General features: G+C 39.3%; 1 protein-coding gene across 3 annotated transcripts in view; it reads left to right on the top strand.

The window, feature by feature from the left end:
* The window catches only part of USP6NL (USP6 N-terminal like), a 186,513-nt gene extending 169,456 nt beyond the window's left edge, over positions 1 to 17,057 (top strand). For 2 of the 3 annotated variants that reach the window (XM_045857890.1, XM_045857891.1), the window contains exon 14: positions 11,519 to 17,057. In XM_045857890.1, the coding sequence (XP_045713846.1) occupies positions 11,519 to 12,930 (1,412 nt within the window). In that variant the 3' untranslated portion in view covers positions 12,931 to 17,057. The remainder of the gene's footprint in view (positions 1 to 11,518) is intronic. The other variant, XM_045857892.1, reaches the window with a different exon arrangement.
* The last annotated feature ends 8,965 nt before the right edge of the window (positions 17,058 to 26,022 follow it).

Raw genomic sequence — 26,022 nt, 5'->3', positions numbered from 1 at the left:
TGTTGCTCAACTCAGTTTGCTAGTATTTTGTTGAGGAACTTTGTATCAGTGTTCATAAGGGATGTTGTTCTGTAACTTTCTTGCAGTGGCTTTATCTGGCTTTGTTGTCAGGATAATGCTGTCTTCACAGAATGTACCAAACTTATAAATTAAACTTTATAATAGGTATGTATGTATGTAGGTATGTATAGGAAAAAACACAGTACAATATATATAGGGTCCAGTACTATCTGCAGTTTCGGGCATCCACTGGGGGATCTTGGAACGTATTCCCTGTGGATAAGGAGAGACTTCTGTATTTTTTAGAAACTTGCTCACGCTCTGTTTCTGAATGTATTTGTATAAGATTTTGCAAAGAACTTTTCAAATATATACAAAAGTAGAAAAAATGTTAAAGAATCCCTTTCTCCATTTATTCATCACCCAACTTATTGAACAATTTTCAAGCGAAATATAAGGACATCATTGATCCCAAATATGATCTACAAACCAATTCCCTATGAGAATTTTTTCAGTTGTACCTAAAACCATCTTAGCCATTTTTCTCCACTAGGATTTAACCAAGAACCTCACTTTGTATTTGTTTGATACATTTCTTAAGTAACAGCCTCTTCTTCCTCTTCCTCACTCACCACCCCTACCTTTTATTTTTCTTTTTTTCAATGATATTTTGTTGAAGAAATCAGTCCTATTATCTGTGGACTGTCCAGCATTCTGAAGTAGTCCAATTTTCTCTCCTATAGTCATTTAACTCATTCCTCTAGCCTCTATATTTTCTGTAAGCTAGAAGTTAAATGTAGAGATTTAATTAGATTCAGGTTAAATAGCTGGGACATAAAAACTAGTTTTATTAATAATAGGGATACTCAGTACGAACACTGGGTAAAAAAGGTAGTGGTAAGCAGGTCTCTCATTTTACAAATAAGATGTTTTAAATTGTAAAACTTTAAGCAAGTAATCTATGTCATAATGTTTTGACACTGTACAGATAATCCAGTATCCTTTTCATCTTTTCCCTGATGTTTTTAGCTTTCATTGATAATTCTTGCCTAAAGCAAATCTTTCATTAGAGGCTGCAAAATAGTAACTTTCAAATTTGATGTTTCTTTTACATTTATCAGCAGATTTTTTTCTGTAACAGAGTTTCCTCTCCATCAACAGGGACTCTATGGTTACTTTGAAATGTATTTCCTACTGAAAAGGCAGAATACATGCGTAATTGTTTTCTCTTTATCAGTTTTCAAAATTAGGAGTTGTTGTTCTTGATTATCTCCAATGGCAACAAATGAGCTTATTTTCTCAATGTGATTTAGTGGAATTTGACTTATTCTAAATGTTTCAATCAGATGTAATAATTGTTTTATTGCTCAAGTTCTACATTTGGCCACTGATTCCTGTGTCCTTTTGACCCAACACTAGTAGTGTGAATATTTCCTTGCTTTTATGTGCAGTAAGTATTTCTGTCTTACCTTAAAAATCCCCTGTTTTTCAGTTTTATTCTACAATAATACACAAATATGCCCATATAAGAGCTCTAGACAGTCTTTGCAGTATGCTGTGTAATATATGAAGACCTCATTACTTCACTGTACTTCTGTTGTTGCCTTCAATGGAAATTACTAGCAGTAGTTTGGGGCAGATTCTTCTGGTCCTTGTCCTTTGCTTTTATGTATAAACTTATATGTAAACACATAAATTTCCACAAATGCATGTAGCTTGTTTATAGATGTATTTTATCAACAAATGTTACATTCTCTTCCTAATTTGCTGACACTTTATCCTTATGTCACTGCTTTTTTTAGTCTTCATTTATTGTGGCTATATCAAGCCTTTCCTTCATTTTTGCTAATCTGATTTCCAGCCATTTCTTTTCTGTTTTATTGATTACTTTTATAATGCCTATTTTTGGCCACTAGTAATAAACATGTATAAGCAGTCATAATGTTTTAGCTCTCCATCTCTTCATGTGAATCAACTGTAAAGACTTCACTTTAAATAGAAGTACTTTTGACAAGAAAAGTATTAAAGTGATTCAGATGATTTCTTGTATAACTGTTTGGCTAGTGTTTATTTAGGCAGAAATATCCTTCTGTTCTCCCTAGGTATCTTCTATTCAGATGAAGCCATTTGGCAGAGATTTTGTCACTAAGGGAAGTCATTGTGGTTAGAAAGCCTATGTTGATCCACTATGGCTGCCAAGTTGGCCCAAACTTATAGCTTATGACCTATATAGAACAATTGAGAGATTTAGAAAAAAATTGTAGAGCAATTGAGAGAGCCATTTTAAAGTTTATCCTTTATTTTAGATATTAGAAAATATGAAACTGAAGGGACCTTTTTAAGAAAGAAAGCATGCATAGCTTTTGACTCTGGTACCTGTCCTTTTCTTTCTTCAAGTAATTTGGGAATTTTATTTTCTTTATTTATAGAAAAAGTTTCACAGCTTCAGTATTACATTTTCTCCTTCATATTTTTTTGGTAATACCAGTCTGACTGAACATAGAAGGAAAACGTTTGTTTGTGCTCGTCCACAGCAATACTTTCTGTGGGTTACAGTTCTGAGGTCTTTCTGTCTCACTCCCAGATAACTCGTCTGTTTCTGACTTTCCCCCGCCTCTTCCTCTCTAACCATTCCTTCACTTCTTCCTTTTCTTGAGCTTCTTCTCTTTTAAATTACCTGTCTGAAGTTGTGTTCTTTGTCTCTTTTCATTCTGCACGCCATCCCAGGTTCTTTACCATTCCGCACACTTTTATGGCAATCAGGTGAAAGACTCCAACTCTGAGCCTCCATCCAATATCTGTGTGCTGGAACTTTTGAGCTCCAGACTCATTTAATGGATACCTTAAATGGGCATCTTCATCTGCTCGCCCCTCAAATACTTCAAACTTAATGTCTAAATTCCCACCCTACCTCTAACCTTTTCCTGTTTTTCCTCTGCATTTCCTATCACTGAAATAGTCAACATTCATTCATCCACTTAGTCATCCAACATCTCCTCCTTTCTGCTACCCTCACTAATCAGCCCTCCATTTAGCTCAAGTGCATTTAGTTGCCAAGTTGTATGTTTCTTTTGATTGGTAATGCCCCTCTAACATTTCCCTTCTCCCCACCCTCACTGCCAGAGCCGCACCGTCTACACTGAAATCCCCGACTCCAGAGCTGCTCACCTTCTTGGTGAGCCCGAGTAACCTTGCGGAATAGCCAGCCCTTCGGAGGCACTTCAGTGCTGACGGGAGAAAATCCAGACTCCTTGGTTTGACATATAACACTCCCTTGGCTGGCTTGTTTTCCTGCTAATGTCCATCCCATTAATTTAGTAATTAATTTAAAGATTGATAGTAGCAGCAAACTTTTGAGTCTTATAATAAACTCCTTGCAAAATGCTTTCTTTACATATACCTAGAAGTTATTTTTTTTCTACAACCCTTTGGAAGAAGGTGTTTGTCAGTGTAAGTCTGTTTATTTTTTAATCCTTAAGGATAATTTTCTATGCATGGCATTATGTAGGGTTTTTAGATAAGTATTTGATTTACTAAATATACAAATCCAGAAACTTCTTTCTTTAAGTTTGTTGATTCAGCATATGAAAATTTTTTTTCACATGTTTCAAAGTTTTTGACTACTATTACAAAAAACAGCAGCAGCAGCAGCAGCAATAAAAATCAAAAGAAAAAATGCACTACTGAAGTTTTTGAGGTGATGGAATTGTTTTGTGTCCCGATTGCATACACACACAAAACAAGTCAATTGTATTATTAGTTTAAAAAAAAAACCTGTCCCACTTTTTGAGGGTTATTTCACAAAAATCTACTGAATTTATGTGGTATGAAACAAAATGTGTTTAAGTAAGTGTCTCCTTTCTGCTTCCTTTATCTTTCAAATTTAATCTGATGAAAGAAAATGTTCAGCCTATAAGCCTAACTATAATATTTTTTTACTTTTTTAATAACATAGCGATAATTTAGAAAGCAAACTGTACTCTTTTGATCACCTTGTGGGAGGCTGTACTGGTGTTTGAATGGTATATTCTTTGGGCTGATGGTTTTCCAGACATAAATTTGAAATCGGTAATTTTGTGATGGCATTTTAAAACTCAATTGGACTTAATATTTGATCTGGAAGGGAACGAGATAACTCTCCCAGAATAATTTTCCTGACAACAGCCCCTCACCATTTCTTACTGAATACTATTAGACCAAAGTACATATATATTCTATTGTTGAAATTTAAAAGTAAAATGTTGCTCACAAGAAAGAGCACTTAGAGCACTTTCCTGTAACTACATCTCTCTTGATGGGTGCAAAAACCTGTTAATGTCTTCTGAGGCAGTTGATCTGCAAGGCTTGTAGTTGGGTGTGGTGTCCACTGGGTGGTGACAGAGACCTGAGTAAGATCAGAGATGGACAGGACAAGCCTGGAGGGACTTAACAGGGACTCTTTCCCTTATATTTTTGAGGATACCCAGAGTGGTGGTGGTGGGGGTGTTGTTGTTGTTGTTGTTGTTGTTGTTGTTGTTGTTGTTGTTGTTGGCTTTAAATAAAACTAGTAAATATTTCTGCCTTTATTCTAAATACATCATTATATCTCCCCCTTTTTGAGTAGAATATCCTAATTGCCAGCATAAAAATACTCACCACTTACATAATGGTAACAGCAATGAAAAATACCATTCATGTGGTATTTTCATGAAGGCATCCCCTATTACATCTGATGGGAATTGCGGTGCTTTCCTGCCCTTTAAGGAGTAGGGCAGTAATTCCCCTGTGGTTTCAGGGGAAGGAGGAAAGAAAGTTTTAGGCATGGGACTATAGTGGGGTGAGCAAAACAATATTTATTGTCTATTGAAAAGCAGTCTAGAATGGATAATAAATATTAATACTTATTGCCTATTTTTAGTTACCTGTTTTGACATTAATTATGCTCGAGTCTTTTGGTTACCCTCAATTGCTTAGGGATGAAAGAAGATAGTTAAACAAAGTCCAAGTGTAGCTGTGTATATGTGTTCAAGTAGGTTAAGATGAATCTAAGACTATACAATAATATCTAATGCTTATTTGGATCTACTTTTGTGGGAAAAGCAGAGAATATTTATTAGCATACAAAAGTATTACTGGTGATGGCATTTGTCCTCTTTATAGGATCCACATAGTATACCTTCAGCTCAGTGAAAGTTGAATAATTAATCTTCATAAAAGAATCACCATTATGACAAAGTCAAGTATATTTTCTTCCTAATTTCATACTTGTAAATGTCAGATTGCCCACACACAGAGTCCTTGAGTCCCTGCTGTTGGAGTTGAAAGGCCTCTGCTTTGCCCAGTGTGCCATGAGTGTGTCCCCACCCATACATGGGTGTTAGAACCTACTTTTGGACAGGAGATGCTCGCTCACAGATTCCTTGTGGCCGTCTCCATTCTCAGCCTTCCCAGTCCCTGTTGTCTCCTGCTCTCCCTCCTTCTCCTTCTGGTCCTCTCCATTATTCACCTACCATGATTGCCTCCTCCTCTTCTCTCTCCCCTTCCTTCTTTCCATGCCTCGCTTTCTCTCTCTCTTCTTTCTCTGGTCACTTCTTTCAATCACTTCTCATCCCTCCTTCTCCTCTAGAGAGACACAGCCCTCCACAGATGAGATTGGCCTGAGACTCCTCAGGACCTTTGCTGAAGTGCCAACAATGTATATAGAGTTGTACACTGTTCAGAGGTGTTGGGTCATTTATGAGAGTAACTTGTACATGGCATAATCCAACAGAGTTATCGGTCAACAAATATTTATGGAAGATAGATGCCGATACGGGATCATGAGCCATGGGTTAGTTCCACTTTGGCATTGTTAGTCTTCAGCATGCTCCCTGGTCACAGATCATTATAGGAAGTAGGTGTGACCTGACACTTTTAAATTAAGCAAATCCCAGCACTTCATTCCGGCCCTGATACCCGCGAACATCCTCACCCCTACTGTGTGGCGTTCCAACATTACTGGCGTTACTGTCTTTAAAATTGGGAGGAATCATTTTTTTTAAGCAGTTACATTTTAGGAGGTTCTTTCTTATGCTGCTGTCTACTGCCTCTTTCAAATTGCTTTGCCTTCTTTCATGCTTATTGAAAATCTTTATGGGGGCCAGGGGCTGTACTCTCTAAATGTCTTTGTACATTTGAGTTATTTGCCATGTACCTCTTACAGAGTCCTACTTTCTAGAGATTGCATGAAATTACCACCTCAGTCTGTCATTATTTCCTTCTCAATTTTTCTATTGCTTCTCCCGAGAAATACATGCCTTATCCTACATTTTACTGTGTGTCCTGATAGTTTTTGCCAATGTGTGCCTTTTATGTTTCTAAAAGATTTAAAAATGGAAAACCTATGGAAGTTAGAATAAGAATGGCATGTGAAATGGCATTATTTTCCCCAAAGATGTTTAATTTTCCTCCTTAGTCTTCTTTCCTCCCCACTTTCTTCCTCCTACCCCCACTTTAAAGTGTTTTTTAAAAATCTCCCCCCTTATTGGCTCCTTTTTATACCCTATTCAACTCTTCTTCAGTTAGTCCAAACCTAGAACATTGCTTAAATTCTGGGTAACACATTGTCAGGATGCCCTATCATCTTCATCAGTGTCAGTAAGCAGCTGTAGCTGAATGCCTGTGGAAAATGCTTTTGGAAGCCAGCCCCAAACTTGCTGTTCCTGGCATAAGTCGGTGACTACAAGACATTGGAAGTGGCATATAAGAGCTTGCGAAGCAGTGGATCCTAGATACACCTGTGGGTCCGGTGCTGCTGGCGTCCACCCTCCCTATTTGTTTTGCTTGGTGGCCTTTTTGATGTGGCTGTGTAAAATAAATTTTACTTAATATAGCTGGTAAACACTGAAAATATGCTCGGACCATAAAAGCAGGTAATAAATATTTCATTATTTTAGTGAAAAAAGCAATCCTTAAAATGTGTGCTTAGTAATGCAAATCAGTTTTCAGATCCAGGATACAGACTTAAGGGTAGTGTCCGAGCACAGGCTGTTATAACAAAAGTGCCACAGACTGGAATGGGTAGCGCAAACGATGGAAATTTATTTTTTCCCAATGCTGGAAGCTTGGAAATCCAAGATCAAAGGGTTGGAAGGGTTGGATTCTTCTCTCCTTGGCTTAAGATGGCTGTCTTCACATGGTTGTTCCTCTGACCTTTCTGTGTCCTGATGACCTTTTCTTACAAGGACATCAGTCACATTGGATTAGCGGCCCACTCCAGGGACCTCATTTCACCTTACTTATCTCACTAAAAAACCTTACTTCCAAACACAGTCATATTCCAAGTAACCAGGGATTCGAGCTTCAACTCTAATATGAATTCTGAATTCTGAGGGGACAGAATTCAGCCCACAACAATGAGGTGGATTTTAGGCACAGACCTCGCTGAAGAAGAGGACAAACACAAATTTGTTCTCTGGTGAATTATCCCCAGCTGCAGTGCCTGGTCCACCTCCCAGGACCCAGACCATGCAGCTCTTTACTGGGGGCCACCATGTGCCAGGCACTGTCCAGTACTTCACACAGCTAGTCAAGGACAGTCTTCCTTCCCTCTTAGGCATCACCTCTCCTGGAGTGTTTGGAAAAGTGTGAGGGCAGAAAGAGATGGGCTGTCCCCACTGGTCCTGAGTTCCTTGTCTGACCGAGTCTTCTCCCCTGGGTGCTCCTTCCTGCTCTGCCAAGGGGCCTCTCCTCACCCCACTACTGACCACAACTCAGAGGAACCCAATGGGTGCGGTCTTGTGGTGCAACCTGGCTGCGTTTTTCCTTTGCAGAGGGGGAGGTGAAAACTGGGCGGATCGCACCTCTCTTTGTGGCCCCATCCATTACTGCACTTCGGAGTGGGTGGTGGCATGCACATTCCATCATGAGGTCTCTACCTTGTGACCTAATTACCTTCCAAACCTCACCCCCAAATACCATTACATTGGGGTTACATTTCGGGATTTTCAACCTTGAATTTGGGAGGGGGTAGATCACAGATGTTCAATGTACAGTAGGTAACTAACCTTTGAAAAATCTAATTTCAGGTGGACTTGGTTTTATGAGTTGTGAGTTGATAGATGGAAACTGCAAACAGGCTCTGAGTACCCAGCCTGAGCTCAGAGAAACATTTGAAGCTTTCAGGACAGATTGACATTGTGGGGAGTGCATGTGCAAGTTTTAACAGATGTTCCTTTTTAAAAATAATAATAATACTGCTATGGAGAATTTTTAAAATATTTAAAATGATTTCCTATGAACCAGGCTCTCTCTGCAGGCTGCTAAAAGCCACTGAGTGCTGGGGAAGTGGGGCAGCTTAAAGGGCTCAGCATGAAAATCTCTACAACTAATCCAATTTTGTCCCTTAACAGCACATCTTGCAGGCTTGAATTAACCACTCTCTGGGTGCCACTGTTTTCCTTTTCTCTTTAATGGTTATGTTTTTCATCAGGTTCCTACTCACCAACCCGAAAAAGATGTTTTGACAATTGGCTGATACTATCATCTGATGGAGTATCAGCCAGCCATCGAATTAGCCATTCAAATAACTGAGTTGTGTACCCTTAGAAAACTGTTCAAGTAGGACCGAAAGAAAATTTGTAAATTCAGTTTTTCTGTTACATAGGTCTTTCTGTCTTCTTGATAATTTATGTTTGTTGGGGTAGGTTGCCTGTAGGGAGGAAGGGACGCAGATATTTATCTGGACTAAATGGATCACTATTGGCCAGCAGCACCCAGATCGGTGAAGAGCAGAGCTGATAAAACTTTTTGGGGACACTAGATGGATTTTAATTTTTATTGTTAGTTTTTAGCCAGATAAGCTAAATAACTACGTACTTATGAAAGTTCTTGACGTGGACTGCCTTTGAGTCAATTTTCTTACCCTGATTCCAGGTATTTCCTGTGAGACTAGTCACAGCTGAACTGGAATGCTTCGGATTAGCTTACATACAGCATTCATAAACAAAGAAACTTTTTTCAACGACGAGCATTTTAAAGTTGGGGCTATCACTTGAAGCAGTTTGTTCACATAACATAACATGTCATTATTATGAAAAGAGACAGAACGTTACTGAGTGGCCCCTGTCTGTTGCTGTCTGTAAACCAGAAGCTATGCTTTACTCTGCTCGTCACGCACACCTGACGCAGGCGCAAGTGCTGTGCTCTGCTTTAAAACACATCCTAGAAGCAACCTCTTCTCACTGCTTCCACCACACCGTAGTGTAGGAGTAAAGAGCAAAGACTCTGGAATCAGCTAGGCTTGGATTCTCGATCTGTCACTGACTAGCTGTGTGCCCTTGGGCAAGTTCACTTCTATCTCAGTTTTCTCATCTATACAATAGTAATAGTAGTAGGCTATGTCATACGCCTGTTGCTGATGCTGTATTTATAGCTTTATGAGCAGTGCTGACACATAAGGGCTTAGTGAGTATTAGCTAGTACTGTTATTACCTTCATTAATTATTGCACAATCTAAGTCCACCCCACCACTCAAAGTAAACTTGATAAGATACACATCAGATTTTGTGACTCTCCTGCTGAAAAGCCTTCAGTAGTTTATAGTTAATACAGAAAAAAAAAGCCCAGAGCTCTAAGGCCCTGTGTGGTGTGACTTCTATTCCTCTGACCCTGCCCCGAGTCATTCCCCTCCTGTCTCCCACGCCAGCAACAGGGCACCTTTGTTCTGTTGGAATTTGTCCCTGCCCTATCCCGCCCCACCCTGTCATTATACTTGCCTCGCCCTGGTGCTGTCCTCATAGCTCCGCCCCACTAGCCTGTAAGCTCCGCAAGGCAGGGATTCCCCCGTTCTGTCCCTGGATGGCCAGCAGCCAGGGCAGTGTTCAGTAAAGAGTGGTTGCTCTATAGGTATGTCCTTGTTGAATGGGTGAATGAATGAAACAACTGATTACCAATTCTAATGCTTTGTGTGCTTTCAAATGTATAAAATAAAGAGCTTACACAAATATTGTCAAGGTAAAGTTAAATTTGGTTAAAACCATCAGAAGTTTCTTTAGAGTTTAGTGAGCATGGCACAGTGGAAGAAAATACTGGGTCCTGGTTCTCAACCTGATTGTGACACTAAAAGTGACTTGGCTTCTCTGAGACTCTGCTTTCCTGTCTATAAAATTCGGCCGGACTGGATCCCTCTGAAACCCTTGGGATCTGAAAAGCAGCCCAGCTGAGGGGAGTGGAAAAGGGGGTGGTGGGAGACATCCTAAGCACTTCCACTTTAATTAGAGCAGCTTTGTTTATATTTTCTTTGTATACTGGGGTTTCATATGAAATTTGGTCTGAAAAAAAGTCTGCTTCTAAAAAGTCTAAAAACCACTGAATTAGAAGAGCACAAAGTTATTTTTAGCTTCATTGATTCTGATAGGTAACTATTTAAAGGATATTGTTTCTTCATCATTCTCTTCTTCCCCTCTCAAAGAAAAGCTCATTGAATATCTTTTGAAATGTCTTAAAGAAAATTATGATATGTATGTAAACAACAGTCTTGTGCTCACCAAGAAGTGAGCTAAATGAAAACAAACACCAGGTCTGCCTAGTCACTACTGATATACTCCTTAGCACAGTCCTGAGGCAGTGCTCACTCAGTATTTGTTTGATGGACAATAGACGGGTGGCTGTTTGAAGTGAGCAGCAACTGTTTTTAAGTGAGAATATATTATTTTGTAATGACTAAAAATATGTCTTAAACCATGGAGTTTTTATAAGTGAAATATGTTGTTTTTCATTCAAGACAATATTTATTGGATATTCATCTTGTAATAGATCATCTTTAAACATTGCTAAATAGCAAACTTATTGCACCTTTCTTTAATTCCTCATTTATTTATGGTGTTATTTAAAATATAAAACTAAAAGTAGCCAATATGATTTTCTCTTTCTTTTTCTTTAAAGTAGAATCCTCTTAGAATATTATTTTTAAAATAGAGAGTACTATTTCTTTTTATGATGAAGTTACACTGTGGAAGGTACTTAAGATGATGATAATAGTAATAATAATAGTAATTAGCTATTTGGGGACAACTTTAGATCACAGTTGGTCATCAGTTGACTTTTAAATTTGGCAGATCTGCTTGAAGTTGATAAATGTTTTACTGAGATTTCATAACCATTTTAGTCAAGGTAAGCTAAAGTGAAAGTAATGGCAAGACATTGAATAAGTGACCTGCAGGATTGTTTTAGGACTAGAAACGATACTATCAGCCTTGCATTTGTGAAAAAGCATGTAATGGTATGTCTTCACAAACTGTAAGAACCGTATGTTACACAAATGTATGAACTTTACTCATAAGGTTATAAAACATCCCCATCTGCACATTGCCTAATAAGATTTTGAATTTTGGTATGTTTTCTATTAGTCTCTCTAAATGCTTCTCTTAAGCCACTATAATTCTGTGTGTATGTATATGAGAGCTCATAGAAACAGTATACAGTTATTCATAGTGCAGCTCTTATGTTTGTTACTATTCACTCATGTATTTATGTTACTTATGAATTTCTTTCCCTTTAGGCAAAGAGGATGAATTTCCGAAGAAACCTTTGGGACAGCTTCCACCTGAATCTCAGTTTGCTGGCATTAGTCACCTGAGCAATGGACAAAGCTTTGGCAAGTCAAGTCCCCATAAGAACATCAGAAAAGAGAATGACTCCTCACCTCACAAGAAATCAGAGCATTCCCCTCACCATCAAAGTAGAGTTGGCACACCAGAGAGAGTGAGACAACTAAGACGGAAATCAGTGGATGAGGATAGTAAAAAGCTTAAAGATGAAGCAGATTTTCAAAGAAAACTTGCATCAGGTCCACAAGACAATACCAGGCAATATGATCATGCAGCTGCTAATCAAAACAGCAATGCTACTTCAAATATCAGGAAGGAATTTATGCCCAAATGGAATAAACCATCAGATGTTTCTGCTATTGAAAAAATGGCCAAATATGCCCCTGAAGGCAAAAGTCGATCAGCGCACCCCGCGCTTACAGTCACCATCCCGTGTTCCGCTGACCCTCGCATGTCAAACTCGAGGCCAAAGATGAAGGTCTGGGATGCTGAGGAAGGGAAACGGGGCTCAAACGCATCACAGTATGATAATGTATCTGAAAATGAAAATGGCACATCTGTTGAAGAGGCACTCGAAAGGGCTTACTCTCAAAATCCAAGGAATATTGTTTACGCTCACAGTCCAAGAAAGCACGCTGAGCCTAGTTCTAGTCCATCAAAAGTATCAAACAAGTTTACTTTTAAAGTACAGCCTCCAAGTTATGCAAAATATCCAACTCAGTTAGATGGGGAAGATCACGGGACAGTGCACCCCCCATCTTACAGCAGTCCTCCTGTTTACCATGGAAATTCTCCAAAACATGTCCCTACTGCTAACAGCAGCTTTGTGTCTGCACAGTTTAGCCATGGCGGGCAAATGAATCCTTCCAGGAGACCTCATGGTTCCACTCTTTCCATCAGTGTTTCTCCAGAGAAACTGCATAGCCGCCCAACTCCTCTTGTCCTACCATCTAATCGAATAGAGGTTCTTCCCATTGATATTGGTGCTGGGGGGTATTCGGGCCATTCAGGGTCCCCAAAGAATGGAAAATTCATCATTCCTCCAGTGGATTATTTGCCAGATAACAGAAAATGGTCAGAAGTCAGCTACACATACAGACCTGAGATGCCTGAACAGCCATGGACTCAAGATGCTAACCGTAGCCACTTAAGCAATTTAACAAAATATTCTGCCTTTCAACATGTACCCTTTCAGGACCATAACCTCCCCACAGTATCCATGGATAGTCCATTGCGGTATAGAACATCCCCAGCTTTAGAAGATGCCAGTTCACCTGGGTATCCATATGCAGGGCCCGCAGCTCCAGTGTATCACTACAGAAACCGGGATGGACTTTCTATTCAAGAGTCAGTATTGCTGTGAGAATTCATCTATACTTACTTAAGACAAGAAAATAGGAACCATACAGAACCTACATTGCTATGTTTATAATTGCCAAAGCAGTATTTTATACCATTGTAAACAACTCGCACAATTGATATGTATGTTAGTAATAAGAATAGATGGAAGTATTTTCATCCCCCTGTAGATGCTGCTTAAGATGAGCATTTTAAATGGCATCATCACTGAACCTGTTGATTCATCATGGAAACATAGCAATAGCATATAGGGATGCACGCAAAGTAATTATTCACTACTCAGTTTCATTTGTAGCTTTCTCCAAAACCTGAACCCTTTTACTCTATTAGCCCATTCTATTTTGAATAATGTTACAAAGCACTGAAAAACTGTAGACGTGTAGAGTCTACGTGTAGAGTAGATTTTTAAGGCTATATGTAGTGTATGTGTCTTTTAATAGATATAGGCATCTATGCATACACATTTGAACACAGAACTTATGAAACGTTTTAAAACAATGTTTTTAATCCAGATCCATGGAATAATTTATTGTTCTTCTTTTCTTTAACTGGTCTTTTGGTCAGGTTTTCCCCTCTTATATTTTTTAACCCAGATCTTAAATGACTTAAGAGTTTACCCCGAGTTGATTAATTCAAATCTCACAGAATGCTCATATTTCTCATTCAATTGCTAACATTTTCTTTTACTCTGAAAATTAAAGATGTTGAAGAGAAAGGCTAACCCCTTAATGGTGCTTAAAAATTGTGGCAGTCAAAGTAAGTTTATGGCCAAAGGTGCAGCAGTGCCCAGATTGTACCGAGATCGAGATCGGCATTAGTGCCTCTGCGCCCTTTGTTCTGGTCTGACTCCTGCAAAGCTCAGAGCAGAAGGTTCCTTGCCTGATGCAAAGGAGGTGCCGTGGTCCTGGCTACAGCTCTCCTGTGGATGCCAGCAGGAGAGGTTGCAAGTTACTGTTGGGCAACAGAACAAACTATTTGCAAATTCCCCGGAAACCAGGATTAACAATTTGGTTACTTCTGCCCCTCAGATTCCTGCAGGGCTTCACTACAAAGTGATGGGTGGTCATTTACATGATATTTTTCCTGGCACTCTTTTCTTTGAAGAATGTAGTCAGTGGATATTGCTGCACTTGGGCCATTAAATTATTGGTGTATAAAATTACAAAAAATGATCTGAATTATTAATAAGAATCTAAAATTTTGATCTTTTTTTAGATAGTGTGAATTTCATAATTTCAAAAAATCTTTTTTTTCTTGTTCAGTGAAAAAAATTTAGGTTCATGTTAGAAAGAAATCAGCAGTGTCTTTTAAAATATTCTATTTACACTACAGTTACCACAGCACTGACAAAGTTTGGAGCATGCTGAGAAAGTATGACTTTGTGTTTAATTGGAGGGCTTGTTTTCGACATTACTTTGCTTACACTTGAAGAATAGAGTAGAAAACTAACATGAGGGGCTCTTGTTGCAAGTTGGGGCTTTAAGCTTTCAAGGTACAGAAGTATGTCTTTTAAAATGAAAGTTAACATTTGTTTCGCTAGTGAATGTGACAATATTTTTATGTATATAATGAGTCTAATGTAATTTTAATCAACTTGGAAATGATGTTATTAAATGGCAAAACAAATGTAGTATATTAGCAGGTAAGGCCTACACTGAAGTGCAAACAAAATTCTGGCATCACTGGGCTCTCGATTCAGATCATGTGAAGCTTAGAAATAAATGTATGTAAAAATGTAGCTGAGGATATCCTTTCTAATTTTTAAATAATGATTCTGTGACTTGTAATAAATCAAGCTGTACAATTTAGTTCATAATGGCAGCATCTGAGCTGCTCCCAAATCTGTATATCAACAGTGGGAAATACTGCAGATTTATATATGTATGTATGCAAAATATGTATACACACACTATTTTCTTATCTCATCTAGGACATTTTTTATCTGTATACTTTTTTGATGTGATTGTTTTTAACATGCTAAAAGTATACATATATATTGTTTTGTGTCTTTTATGTGTTTTTTATATGGCAGAAGTGCTGCATCCTTGACCCTTCTAAAGCTAATTCTCTTCTGCATAGATATGCCCAGTGTTTGCTGACATGATTTTCTGTATAAAGTATATATAGTTATATCAGGTTATATTATATAGAACTTAATCAAATTCTGTGTTATATGCTTTATTAATTTCCAGTAGTACTGTGTTTAGAACTACAGCACCTGCCCTTTATATTATTTAACTGCCATTATTAATAGCAGTAAGGTATTATTTCCAATCTTCCCCTTTACAAAGTGTAGATCTCTATGTTACTTTTCCAAGTAGCAAATTTTAACTTGAAGTTATTTTGCCACCATTCAATTTCACACTTTCAGATTTATTTTTAATAAAGATAAATAATGAAAACATGATAAAAGATGAAATAATATTGGTAAAGTGAGTTAAAATATATTTATGAAAAACATTTGGTAAGAATTTTTATGGGTGGAGACTGATTTTACTCTGTAATTGCATATACAATTGTAAATATTTTATTATTAAGTCTTCATAGCAGTTTTGCCTAAAATAATAAGCACTTTGGTATAGTTTTTATTTTTTTAATATTGAGTTTGAAAATTTAAAGAAACTAGACCCAGAGTCTCAAATGGTTTTAAAATTTTGACTCTTTCAGGAGCTTATGTTTTTTACAGGTTTTTTTAAAAAAAATCATAACTTTTTAAAGTTGGGAAATATATGTAGAGTCAGATATCAAAGTATTGTAGGGGAGGAACATGTTTTTTGTCTACCCATCTAGGTTCTCCAGTTGAGGCTCTGTAAACTGGACTGACAAAATGCAGATGAACAAGAGAAAAACAAACAGAAGTTTACTAACATGTGTATCATGCATTCAAATAGGAGGACCCAACGACAGGCTGAGTAAATGTAGGGTCTAGATACCCAACTTAATAAAGAAGGGTTAGGGAGAAAGGCACATATGGAAAAGCAAGTGACTTTTTGGGAAATGAGTAGGCCTTTTGGAAAAATAGATGGGAGATACGATAGTTTGTGACAAGTCTGGGTGTGGTATCAGAAGAGATGAGAGTGGCCTGGGAAGTGGATGTGTGGCTGTTGTGTTCTTTGGGGAGGTTCTGCTTTTGGGGTAGGTAAGGGATTTCAGGAATTCGAATGCCTTCAGCTCAAAAGCTGTCATATGCCAAAGTGGCATATTTTGGGGTGGTATGTCCTGATCCCCTTCAGCATCAAAAATAAAGTGTTAAAAAAAAGAGAACTTTAAAAGAGAGTTGACATTTCTGGACAAGAAAAATGGATGTTTACAGAATGTGAAGTGATTGTTTTAACTTTTTTTATTTTAAGAAGATTCTAATAGTAAATATATGTAATACGTAGTGTAACTTTAAAATTGATTTTCATATCTGTAGTTACCTCAGACCTGTCTATCGGGGCCCATTATAATTCAGGCATAAAAATAGTACCTCATTAATACTACCCTGCGATCTGTTTTCATGTTAGAGAAAAACATGCCATGTCCATAAACAAGGCTTTATTCAGAGAGGACCTAAGCTTAATCTTCTGGAAATACTTGTACTCTCCATTATCTTTTAGACTCACACTTTACTTTTACTCTGCAGTTGATCATGGGTTAGGATTATGGTTTTGAGATCTGGTGGGTTTTTTTTTGGTTTGTTTTAATTGGCCTTTAATGGATTGTAAATATTCATTTCTAGTACGGATATTAATGATTATTGACAAGGTGATTTTAATAAGTCAAACTTTACTTTTACAATGACACAAGGTATTACATCTAGGTAGAAGGATTCCATTTAGAATTTATTATTTTTACTTTCAGAAAGATTTTCAGTTAATTATAAATCTAAGGATAAGTGTCACCATTTTATAGAGAAGAACACTGATAAAGGAACAAATTTTAGATTTCATAGTAGTGAATCTTGACCCCTGCTGCTCTTTAGAATTATATGGGGAACTTCAAAAAAATTTTTTTTTTGTTTCTACCCTAGGCCCCTTAAATCAGAATGGCCAGGTAGATTCCAGGTATCAGGTAGTTGTATCTTCCCCCATTCTGTCAATAAAGCTATTTTTTAAATCCTTTTAAAGTTGATTGTCTTATATTCCCACTATGAGCTGTCTCAAAAATTCCTCACAGATCAGTTTGAGTTTAGAGACTCTAATTTTAGGTAAGTTAGGAAAATTCCACTGGAAAGATTAATATTACCAGCAATCTCTATAAATTTTGATGAATTACTGACAGTTGTGGAAAGTATAAATGGCTTCAAATGGAAAGAGTCATAACCCTGTACTGTCTCATTACTGCTCACAACAGTCATACAAAACAGCTAGAACCTTGTTAGAATTTCCATTTCCCTAGACAACCTCTGTCATTTTCCTCAAGCGACATGCCAGAAAAAGGCCTATGCTGTTCAGAAGCCTGCCTGCATTTTCCCCATGTGAGGAGCTGAGGAAATGCTTCTTAGACTAGTTACTCTCTTGACCAGTCAGCATTTTATGAAGCATCTCCAGTGGACCAGTTGTCCTGGGAACTGTGCTAGACTCGTGTTCCAGTATCAGAGACAAGTGTTACCATCTCTGAGTCTGCATTCCGCGTTGGGGACCTGCACAGATGGTTACTGCAGGCACAGAAGGCCACAGCTAAGAAGGCTGAGAAAGCTTGTGGGGGAGTTGCCTCAGCTGAGCCTCATAGGATTTGTAGAGCGGACAGAAAATGGGGAGGGAAAGGGGCATTCCTCCACGGGAAAGGCATGAGCAACTGTGTGATCTGTAGAAGAAAGTTTGCCACTTTGATGTGGGAGTGGGGTTCCACAGAGAGACCAGATTTTGGAGGGCCTTAGATGCCATTGACCTTGGTCCTGTAGGTGGGTTTCTCCATGGTTGCTTTAGTTTACCTGTGTGGTCCCTAGAAGCGGTGGAGGCTAGTTGTGAGGGCATAAGCTGAGGGGAAGTAAAAAAGACTGAGGTGTTCTGTCTAAATGGTGGTACAGAGGCCAGGGCAGAAGTTTCAAGGAGAAGGTGATTAATTTGAGAACTAATTACTAATTAAAATGGGCAAGACCTGATAATTGTTTGAATGTCATCATAATAATCATAAATATCTAGAGTAACTGAGTACTTACTACACATTTGGCCCGTGCTTAAGCACTTTACCCATATTAACTTACTTAATTCTCAGAATAACTCTGACATATGTACTACTATAATTCCCAGTTAACAGATGAGAAAACTAAGGCACAGATTAGTCGAAGTAACTTAGTGACAGAGTGGTAGGTAATGGCCAGGACTTGAATCCAAGTGGTCTGAATCTGGAGTCTTTCCTGCATCACCACCCCCCAAAAAATATTTTAAAGAGGCATAATGTACCTACCATAACATTTCACCCATTTAAGTGTACACTTCAATAATTTTTTAGTAAATTTACAGACTTGTGCAATAAACCAATGGTAGAACATTTCTTCCTTACAATGATCTCTCATGCCCCTTTGCACTCCATCTGCCTTCCTGCCCCCAGCCTCAGGCAGCCACCAACCCACTTTATCTTCCTGATTTGCCTTTTCTGGACCTTTCATAAAACTAGAATCAGACCATAGGTGGTTTATTTTTGCATGTTATTTTCACACTGAGCATAATGTTTTTGAGGTTTGCCTGTGTTGTAGCATCTATCGGTACTTTTTGCTGAATTGTATTACATTGTATGGCAGTGTTACAGTTTGTTAACTCATCAGCTGATTGACCTTTGGATTACTTTCACATGCTGATATGTCCCTTTGTGTACGAGTCTGTGTGTGCATGTTTTCATCTCCCATGGGTATATAGGAGGGCTATAGCTGACTTTTATGGTAAGTTTATGTTTAACTTTTTGAGAAACTTTCAGACTGTTTTTCAAAGTATCTGCGCCATTTTATGCTCCCACCAGAAAGTAATGTATGAGGGTGTGGATTTCTTCATGTCCTCATCAATACTTGTTATTTTGTACTTTTTTATTATAGCCATTCTAGTGAGTGTGAAGTGATAGCTCATTGTGGTTTTAATTTGTATTTCTCTAATAACTAATGATCTCTAACCATCCTTTCATGTGCCTATGGGCCAAAGAAATGTCTATTCAAGTCTTTTTTCACTTAAAATTGGATTGTTTTCCTATTATTTCACAGTAAGAGTTCTAACTGTATTCTGGATACAAGTCATTTACAAGACATACGATTTGCAAATATTTTCTGCCAGTCTGTGACTTGTATTTTCAATTTCTTATTGGTGTCTTTTGAGGCACAAATGTTTTTAATTTTAATGGAGTCCAATTTATCAGTGTTTTCTTTATGAATCATGCTTGTAGCATTGTTTCTCCACTTATCCCAAGGTTACAGAGATTTTCTCCTGTTTTATTCTAGATGTTTTATACTTTCAGCTCTTACATTTCAGTCTACAAGCCATTTTGAATTAATTTCTGTACATGATGTGAGGTAAGGGTCTAAATGCATGTGGATATCCAGTAGTCTTAGCACCATGTGTTAAAAAGACTACACTTTCCCTAATTAATTGCTTTGGTACCTGTGTCAAAAATCAATTGATTTGTGTGTGTGTGTGTGTGTGTGTGTGTGTGTGTGTGTTTGGTTTAAGATGTGAAGTCAGGAAGTACACACCCTCCAACTTTTTTTTCCCTAAATTGTTTTGGTTGTTCTGGGTTCTTTGCATTTCTATAGACATTTTAAGATCAGCTTGTCAGTTTCTGCCAAAAAAAAACACCTGCTAGGATTTTGATAAGGATTATTTTGAGTGTGTAGGTCAATTTTGGAATAATTGCCATTCTAAAAACATGAGCCATCCAATCCATAAACACAGAATGTCTCCACTTTCTGTGATCTTTAATTTCTCTCAGCAGTGTTTGTAGTTTTACTGTATGTCTTGTGCTTCTTTTGTTAAAATTGTTTCTGAGATTTTATTTTTCTTGCTTTGTGAATGGAATTGCTTTCTTCAGAGCCACTGTGCTTAAACATTAGTCTGTAATGTTGAGGGGAGAGGCAGGGCCAAGGTTCATTTGTACAATTCTCACGTTGGGTAGTAGGGTGAGTAGTGGGACCACCATCTGATAAAAAGAATTCAGGAGAAGGAAGAGGTTTAGGTTTAGTGAGAAAATGACTTTATTGACATGCAGAATATAGGACTAGGGGATTGACAGCCAGCGTCTGACAAGCAGTTGGCAATTCCAGAGAGATGTGGGCCTTGCCAGCAGGCAGGAGGCAAAGCCAGGAGAGTGAAATTTTTTTTTATTATTATTATTTATTTATTTATTTTTTTATTTTAATCTTTGTTCAAGTACAGTTTTCTCCCTTTTACTCCCATTCCAGCCCACCCACCCAACCCTCCCCACTTCCCTCCCATTACCACCCTCTCCCTAGTTTTTGTCCATGTGTCCTTTAAATTTGTTCCTGTAAACCCTACCCATTCTCCCCTGAAATTCCCTCTTCTCTCCCCTCTGGTCACTGTCAGCCTGTTCATAGCAGCACAATTTATAATAGCTAGGTGCTGGAAGCAACCTAGATGCCCATCAGTAAATGAATGGCTCAAAAAACTATGGTACATTTACACAATGGAATTCTATGCAGCAGAAAGAAAGAAGGAGCTCCTGCCCTTTGCAACAACTTGGATGGAGCTGGAAAGCATTATGCTAAGCAAAATAAGCCAGGCAGTGACAGACAAATATCATATAATCTCACCTTTAACAGGAACCTAAACAACAAAACAAAGAAACAAGCAAAATATAACCAAAGTCACTGAAATAGAGAGTGAACTTCTTTAGGGAGAAGATGAACAAGCTAAGGATGGAGAGAGCCTGGGGGAGGTCTCTGGCATGGGAGAGGTGCCAGAGGGAAAGGAGTGTGTAAAGGACTCAGAGAAAACAGTCATGGGCTGGTTCTGCAATATTTAAATGTCCAGTGATTGCAGATTGAACTTTGAAGTCAAACTGACTCGAGTTTGGACCTTGCATCAGTGGGCCAGCCCCTGTCTTTAGTCCCGGTGGAATCAGTTGTGATGTAAAGGACAACACAATCCCTGTCCTCGCAGAGCTTATGTTTTGATCCATTTCCTCAACTATAAAAGGAAGACGGCAGTATTTTTATTTCATGGAGTTGTGAGGATTAAGTGAGTTAATTTGCATAAAGTGTTCAGTGCAGCGCTGTCACACAGTATTGCTTTGGCATATTGTCTACACTCGCATTCCCCCACAGTGCCAGGTTGTAGTGAACGAGAGCGATGGCCAACTTCGCAGTGCGGGACACAGGCAGTGGGTTACACATTGCACGTGAGAGGGAAAGCACACAGGGCGATAGGAGAATTTGGTGCCATGGCTGGAGCAGGAGGCCTTCCAAGAAGCAGGAAGTGTGAAATGCAGCAGAAGGACCCAGTCACTAGGACCAAAAGGATGGTTTGGATTTGACAGTTGGGAGCTCATTGCTGTCATATGCTGTCCTTAGAGCCACATTCGGTTAATAGTGGGTGCAGGCCCTGTGGAAGGTGACCAGCTCTCTCCGAAGGTGTGAATGAGAAAGGATGGGCAGTTCCTGACTGGTGGCTGGAGGGAAGAGTGAGTGAAGGCAGGGGTGGAGGGAATGTGTATTTATACAGAAAAAAATGCTGATTAGAAATCAGTTTTGCCCATTCAAACACACTGAAGTCCTGCAAGTCAGCCCTTGGTTTGATTCCAGTTTGTTACTACTTGATGTATCGATGAGTATTAAGATACCCATTATTAAACTTTCTGTAATTCAGACATCTCACTTTAATTTGGAGGAAAATCAGCACAATCTGAATATGAAGCAGGCTGCACCAAGAAAACTCAAGTGCTGCCCATGATCATCATTGACTTTGAAGAGCACTCACTAAGTTTTGCTCTCATGTGATGTACGTTAACTGGAGATGTGATTCAGGAGTAGCATATACGTGTCCAAGATGGAGAGGGTAGCTTCTCTGTAAGCTAAATATGAACCAGCAACAAGCTGTGGCTCCCTCAAAAGCTAACTCAGTTTTGAATGTGTTAATAAGCTCTGCCACAAATTCATGCTATGACTTTGAGTAAGGTAGGTCTCTGGGCCTCCATTCGTTTTCTGATCTGTAAACTGTGGAGTGAGAGGAGGAGTTTGGAAAGGCTTCTGGCCCAAACTCTAAGGGGAGGGTGCACCACCCAGAGACCTGTTTGTCTTTGTGCTGGGTGCTGTGTCAAGTGTTAGGAAAACAGTGGTGAGCAAAGACCAGATGATCCCTGGTCTCATGGAGTGGAGAGTCTTGTGGAGAACGCTGGTGTTGAGTATGTGGTTACCAACCCAAATGAGCCTCACCCTGGCCAGGACCAGGAAAGAGGAGAGGCCAATGCACTCAGCACCTGTAATAAATAGCAAGTGAGGAGACAACACTGGTGAGAAAGATGTGACTTGAATTGCACGCAGGGGAAGTAGTCCTGATAAGGGGTGGAGGAAACCGGCTCACAGCCTCCGGAGATGCAGACCCTCTCATCATAGCCTCGGAGCAAAGGATGCCGAGTAGCACGTATTGACACAAACAGCTCAAGTTGCTAACATGAGGGCAGTTTCAAGTTCTGAGCCAAGTCTGCACCCATGCAGTATGCTGTTAGCTGAGTTAGGGCAGCTGTGGTCCTCCCTGTACATAGGCAATTTGGTAGAGTGGCCTGGAGGCTATGAGACCTGCATGGCAGTCTGTGTTTGCCACTCGTCAGCTGTGTGACCTTGGGCAGGTCACATTGCCTTTCTGGGCCCCGCTTTCCTCAGCTATAAAATGTGGGCATCAGAGCTAGAAAAGGTTGTGGAAGTGACCCAAAACAGTGGAGGTCAACCATGGTCACAAATAAGAATCACTTGAGAAGCTGTCAAAATATTATGCCCAAACCCACCACAGACCAATTAAGTTGAATATTTACACGGCCCAATATTTCATGGTTCTGGAATCAATCTCTTAGAACCTAACCATGGAATGCAATTGTAAAGGAATATAGCACAAGAAATCAGACCCTTGGGCTTGAAACCTTTGATGAAAGCCATAAATGGCCTGCCTCTGCTAACAAGTGAAGTGTTCTGACCACACAGAAAGAAAGGAGATGTCACTCTCTCCACCTCTGTTTATTTTTCTAGTTTCCATGTCATCTATTACAATCTGGAAACAACCCTCAAATTTTTATTTAGAGGATTTCAAATGGTGTAGTGGCAAGAATACAGGCTTAAAAACAAACTTGGGGATGTCTCAGCTTTTCCACTAACCTTGCTGGCCATCAATCTCATGAATAAAATAGGGAAAAATAAGGTCTCCCTTGCAAGTTTGTTCTGAAGATCAATTCAGATAATGTACATGTAATACAGTGCCTGGGACATAAATGTTAAGTGATGAAAATAAATGTTTGCATAGGGAAAGGAAAGGGCTGGTATTCATATTTAAAGAGCTTTTGTTCTTTTAGATTTATTAAGTACCCCAAAATGGAATATGGGCAAAGAATGCTAAATGGAAATGTACAGACCCCTGATGGGTGTGGCTCAGTGGGCTGGGTGTCATCCCGCAAACCAAAGGGCCGCTGGTTCAATTCCTGGTCAGGGTACATGCCAGAGTTGTGGGCCAAGTTAGTGGTTGGAAGCTCAGGAGAAGCAACTGATCAATGTTTCTCTGGCACATTGATGTTTCTATTTCTCTCTCCCTTCCCCTCTCTCTAAAAATAAAGTATTTTTGCCCTGGCTGGCGTAGCTCAGTGGATTGAGTGCAGGCTGCGAACCAGGCATCACAGGTTTGATTCCCAGTCAGGGCACATGCCTGGGTTGCAGGCCACGGCCCCCAGCAACCGCACATTGATGTTTCTCTCTCTCTCTCTCTCCCCCCTCCCTTCCCTCTCTAAAAAAAAAAAAGTATTTTTTAGAAAAAAGAAAATGTGCAGTTAGAGAAGTGCAAAGCCATTAAACATGGTATACAAACCCATTAACTGGAGAAATCAAAATTTGCACAATGATTGGCAAAGACAGTTGGCTAAAAGAATGGGGGTGCCCTGCTAGTGAGAGGAACATTGTATTCCACAAGTGCACCACTTCGCAAGCTCAGAGTTTATGCGTTGTATTCTTTGCCCCTGCAAAACTACTATGAATAGAAGTACACATGGAAAAATATACATATAAAAGGATAACCTGAATGTCCGTCAATAGAGGATAGGTTAAATTATGATAAAGCCATACAAAAGAATACTTTTCACCCTTTAAAAGTACATTCATACATAGCTTGATAATGTGATTGACATGGAAAGATGTCTATGATTTACAGCTGAATGAAAAAAGCTGCAAAGCAGTATTCACATAGCACTTGGTTGGCATTCTAGCCTCTGGCTTCCTCCCAGACCAGTCTTGAAGCCAGACTCAGCCATGTGGTGTTGAAGGTCATGGGTAGGTGGGGATGAGGTTGCTAATCATGGATTCAGGACCTGTGGGCTGTCAAGGTGGGCCATGGAAGTTCTGTTTGCTTGAAGGCTTTGAAGCCTTTTAGGACAGTGAATAAGGTTTTAGAACTGCTGGGCAGGCAATGAGATGTAAGAATTAACCATGTTGAAATAAAACAGGGCAGTGAGGAGGGGCAAAGAGCCCTAAAAGTGGGGGCAGGGCATGTCCCAGGTAGGTAGGAATAGAAGGTGGGAGTGAAGCAGAACACATGCTCCCCACTTTGGTCACTGTTTAGGCTTCAATCAAGAATGAGCATGACAGGGCTTTGGGCAGAACTCGGCAAACACTGGTCCTCAGTGGAGAGACTCTCAAATCGCCATTCCCTCCTCTTGAACTGCTTTGTTCACTCCCTTCCAGTGCTTTCACTTGGGAGGGAGGAGGGGTCAGAAAACAGAAAGGTTCCCGGGGCACCTTGAAAGGCAGCAGGTGGCCACAGGCTGGCAGCCCTGAGACCCAGCCATGCAGTGGAAGGCATGCTCTGATTGCCGGAGGCTGGCTTGGCCTGGGACAAAAGGGTGCAATCTTATTTTTATCATTGAAGCTGAAGATCAATGATGTCCAGTGAGTGAAAGTCAGCAATAAATTTTTTTTGAAAAATTATTCAGAAATATAAAGACCTGGAAATATGGGGGAGGGGGCAGGGAGTCAGATGCTTCATATTCCCTTCTTGCTAAGTCAGTGCTGGACTTAGAGGCTTCTATTGTCAAGCCTGTCTGGGAAGCCTGTCTTTTTATCCCTGGCCAGCCCCGATCACAAACAGTGGTGGATGCTTATTCGTACCAGAAAGGGATAGAGGAGATTTTAAATCTGGTCTTGTCCCATTTTTAAAGCTCAGCAGATACTCCATTAGTTCAGGATAGCCTATTCCCTTGGATTTCATAGATCAGTAAAATGTTCTCTAAGATGTGAGGTACTATGGTACAGTTGTCCATTTTTATTTTATCAAATACATTTATTTAAGAATATTTTAAAGACTACTGTAACACATAAAAAAGGAGTATCAACTCAGGAAAATGGACAGCCTTTGAATTGAATAGAATTACCCTTTTATTTTTTAATTTTAAGTAGATTTCATTGATTATGCTATTACAGTTGCCTCATATTTTCTCTTCTTTATCCCCCTCTGCCCTGCACTCCCCTCCCACCAACATTCCCCCATACTATTCTTAACCCCCCGTCTATTTTGTACCTACCATTTATGCTTCTTATTCCCTCCACATTTTCCCCCATTCTTCCCCTTCCTCCTCCCATTCCCCAATGATAACTCCCCATGTGATCTCTGTTTCAGTGAATCTGTTCCTGTTCTAGTTGTTTCCTTAGTTTGTTTTTGTTTTTGTTTTTGTTTTTAGGTTCAGTTGTTGGTAGTTGTGAGTTTGTTGTCATTTTACTGTTCATATTTTTATCTCCTTTTTCTTAGATAAGTCTCTTTAACATTTCATACAATAAGGGCTTGGTGAAAATGAACTCCTTTCATTTGATCTCATCTGGGAAGCATTTTATCTGACCTCCCATTCTAAATGATAGCATTGCTGGATAGAGTAATCTTGGATGTAGGCCCTTGCCTTTCTTTCATGACTTGGAATACTTCTTTCCATC

Source organism: Phyllostomus hastatus, unplaced genomic scaffold (assembly GCF_019186645.2).
Source record: "Phyllostomus hastatus isolate PE091 unplaced genomic scaffold, TTU_PhHast_1.1 phas_scaffold_1674, whole genome shotgun sequence".
NCBI classification, from domain to species: domain Eukaryota; kingdom Metazoa; phylum Chordata; class Mammalia; order Chiroptera; family Phyllostomidae; genus Phyllostomus; species Phyllostomus hastatus.
The sequence above is the reverse complement of the archived record's forward strand: the minus strand, read 5'-3'. Positions and strand labels throughout refer to the sequence as shown.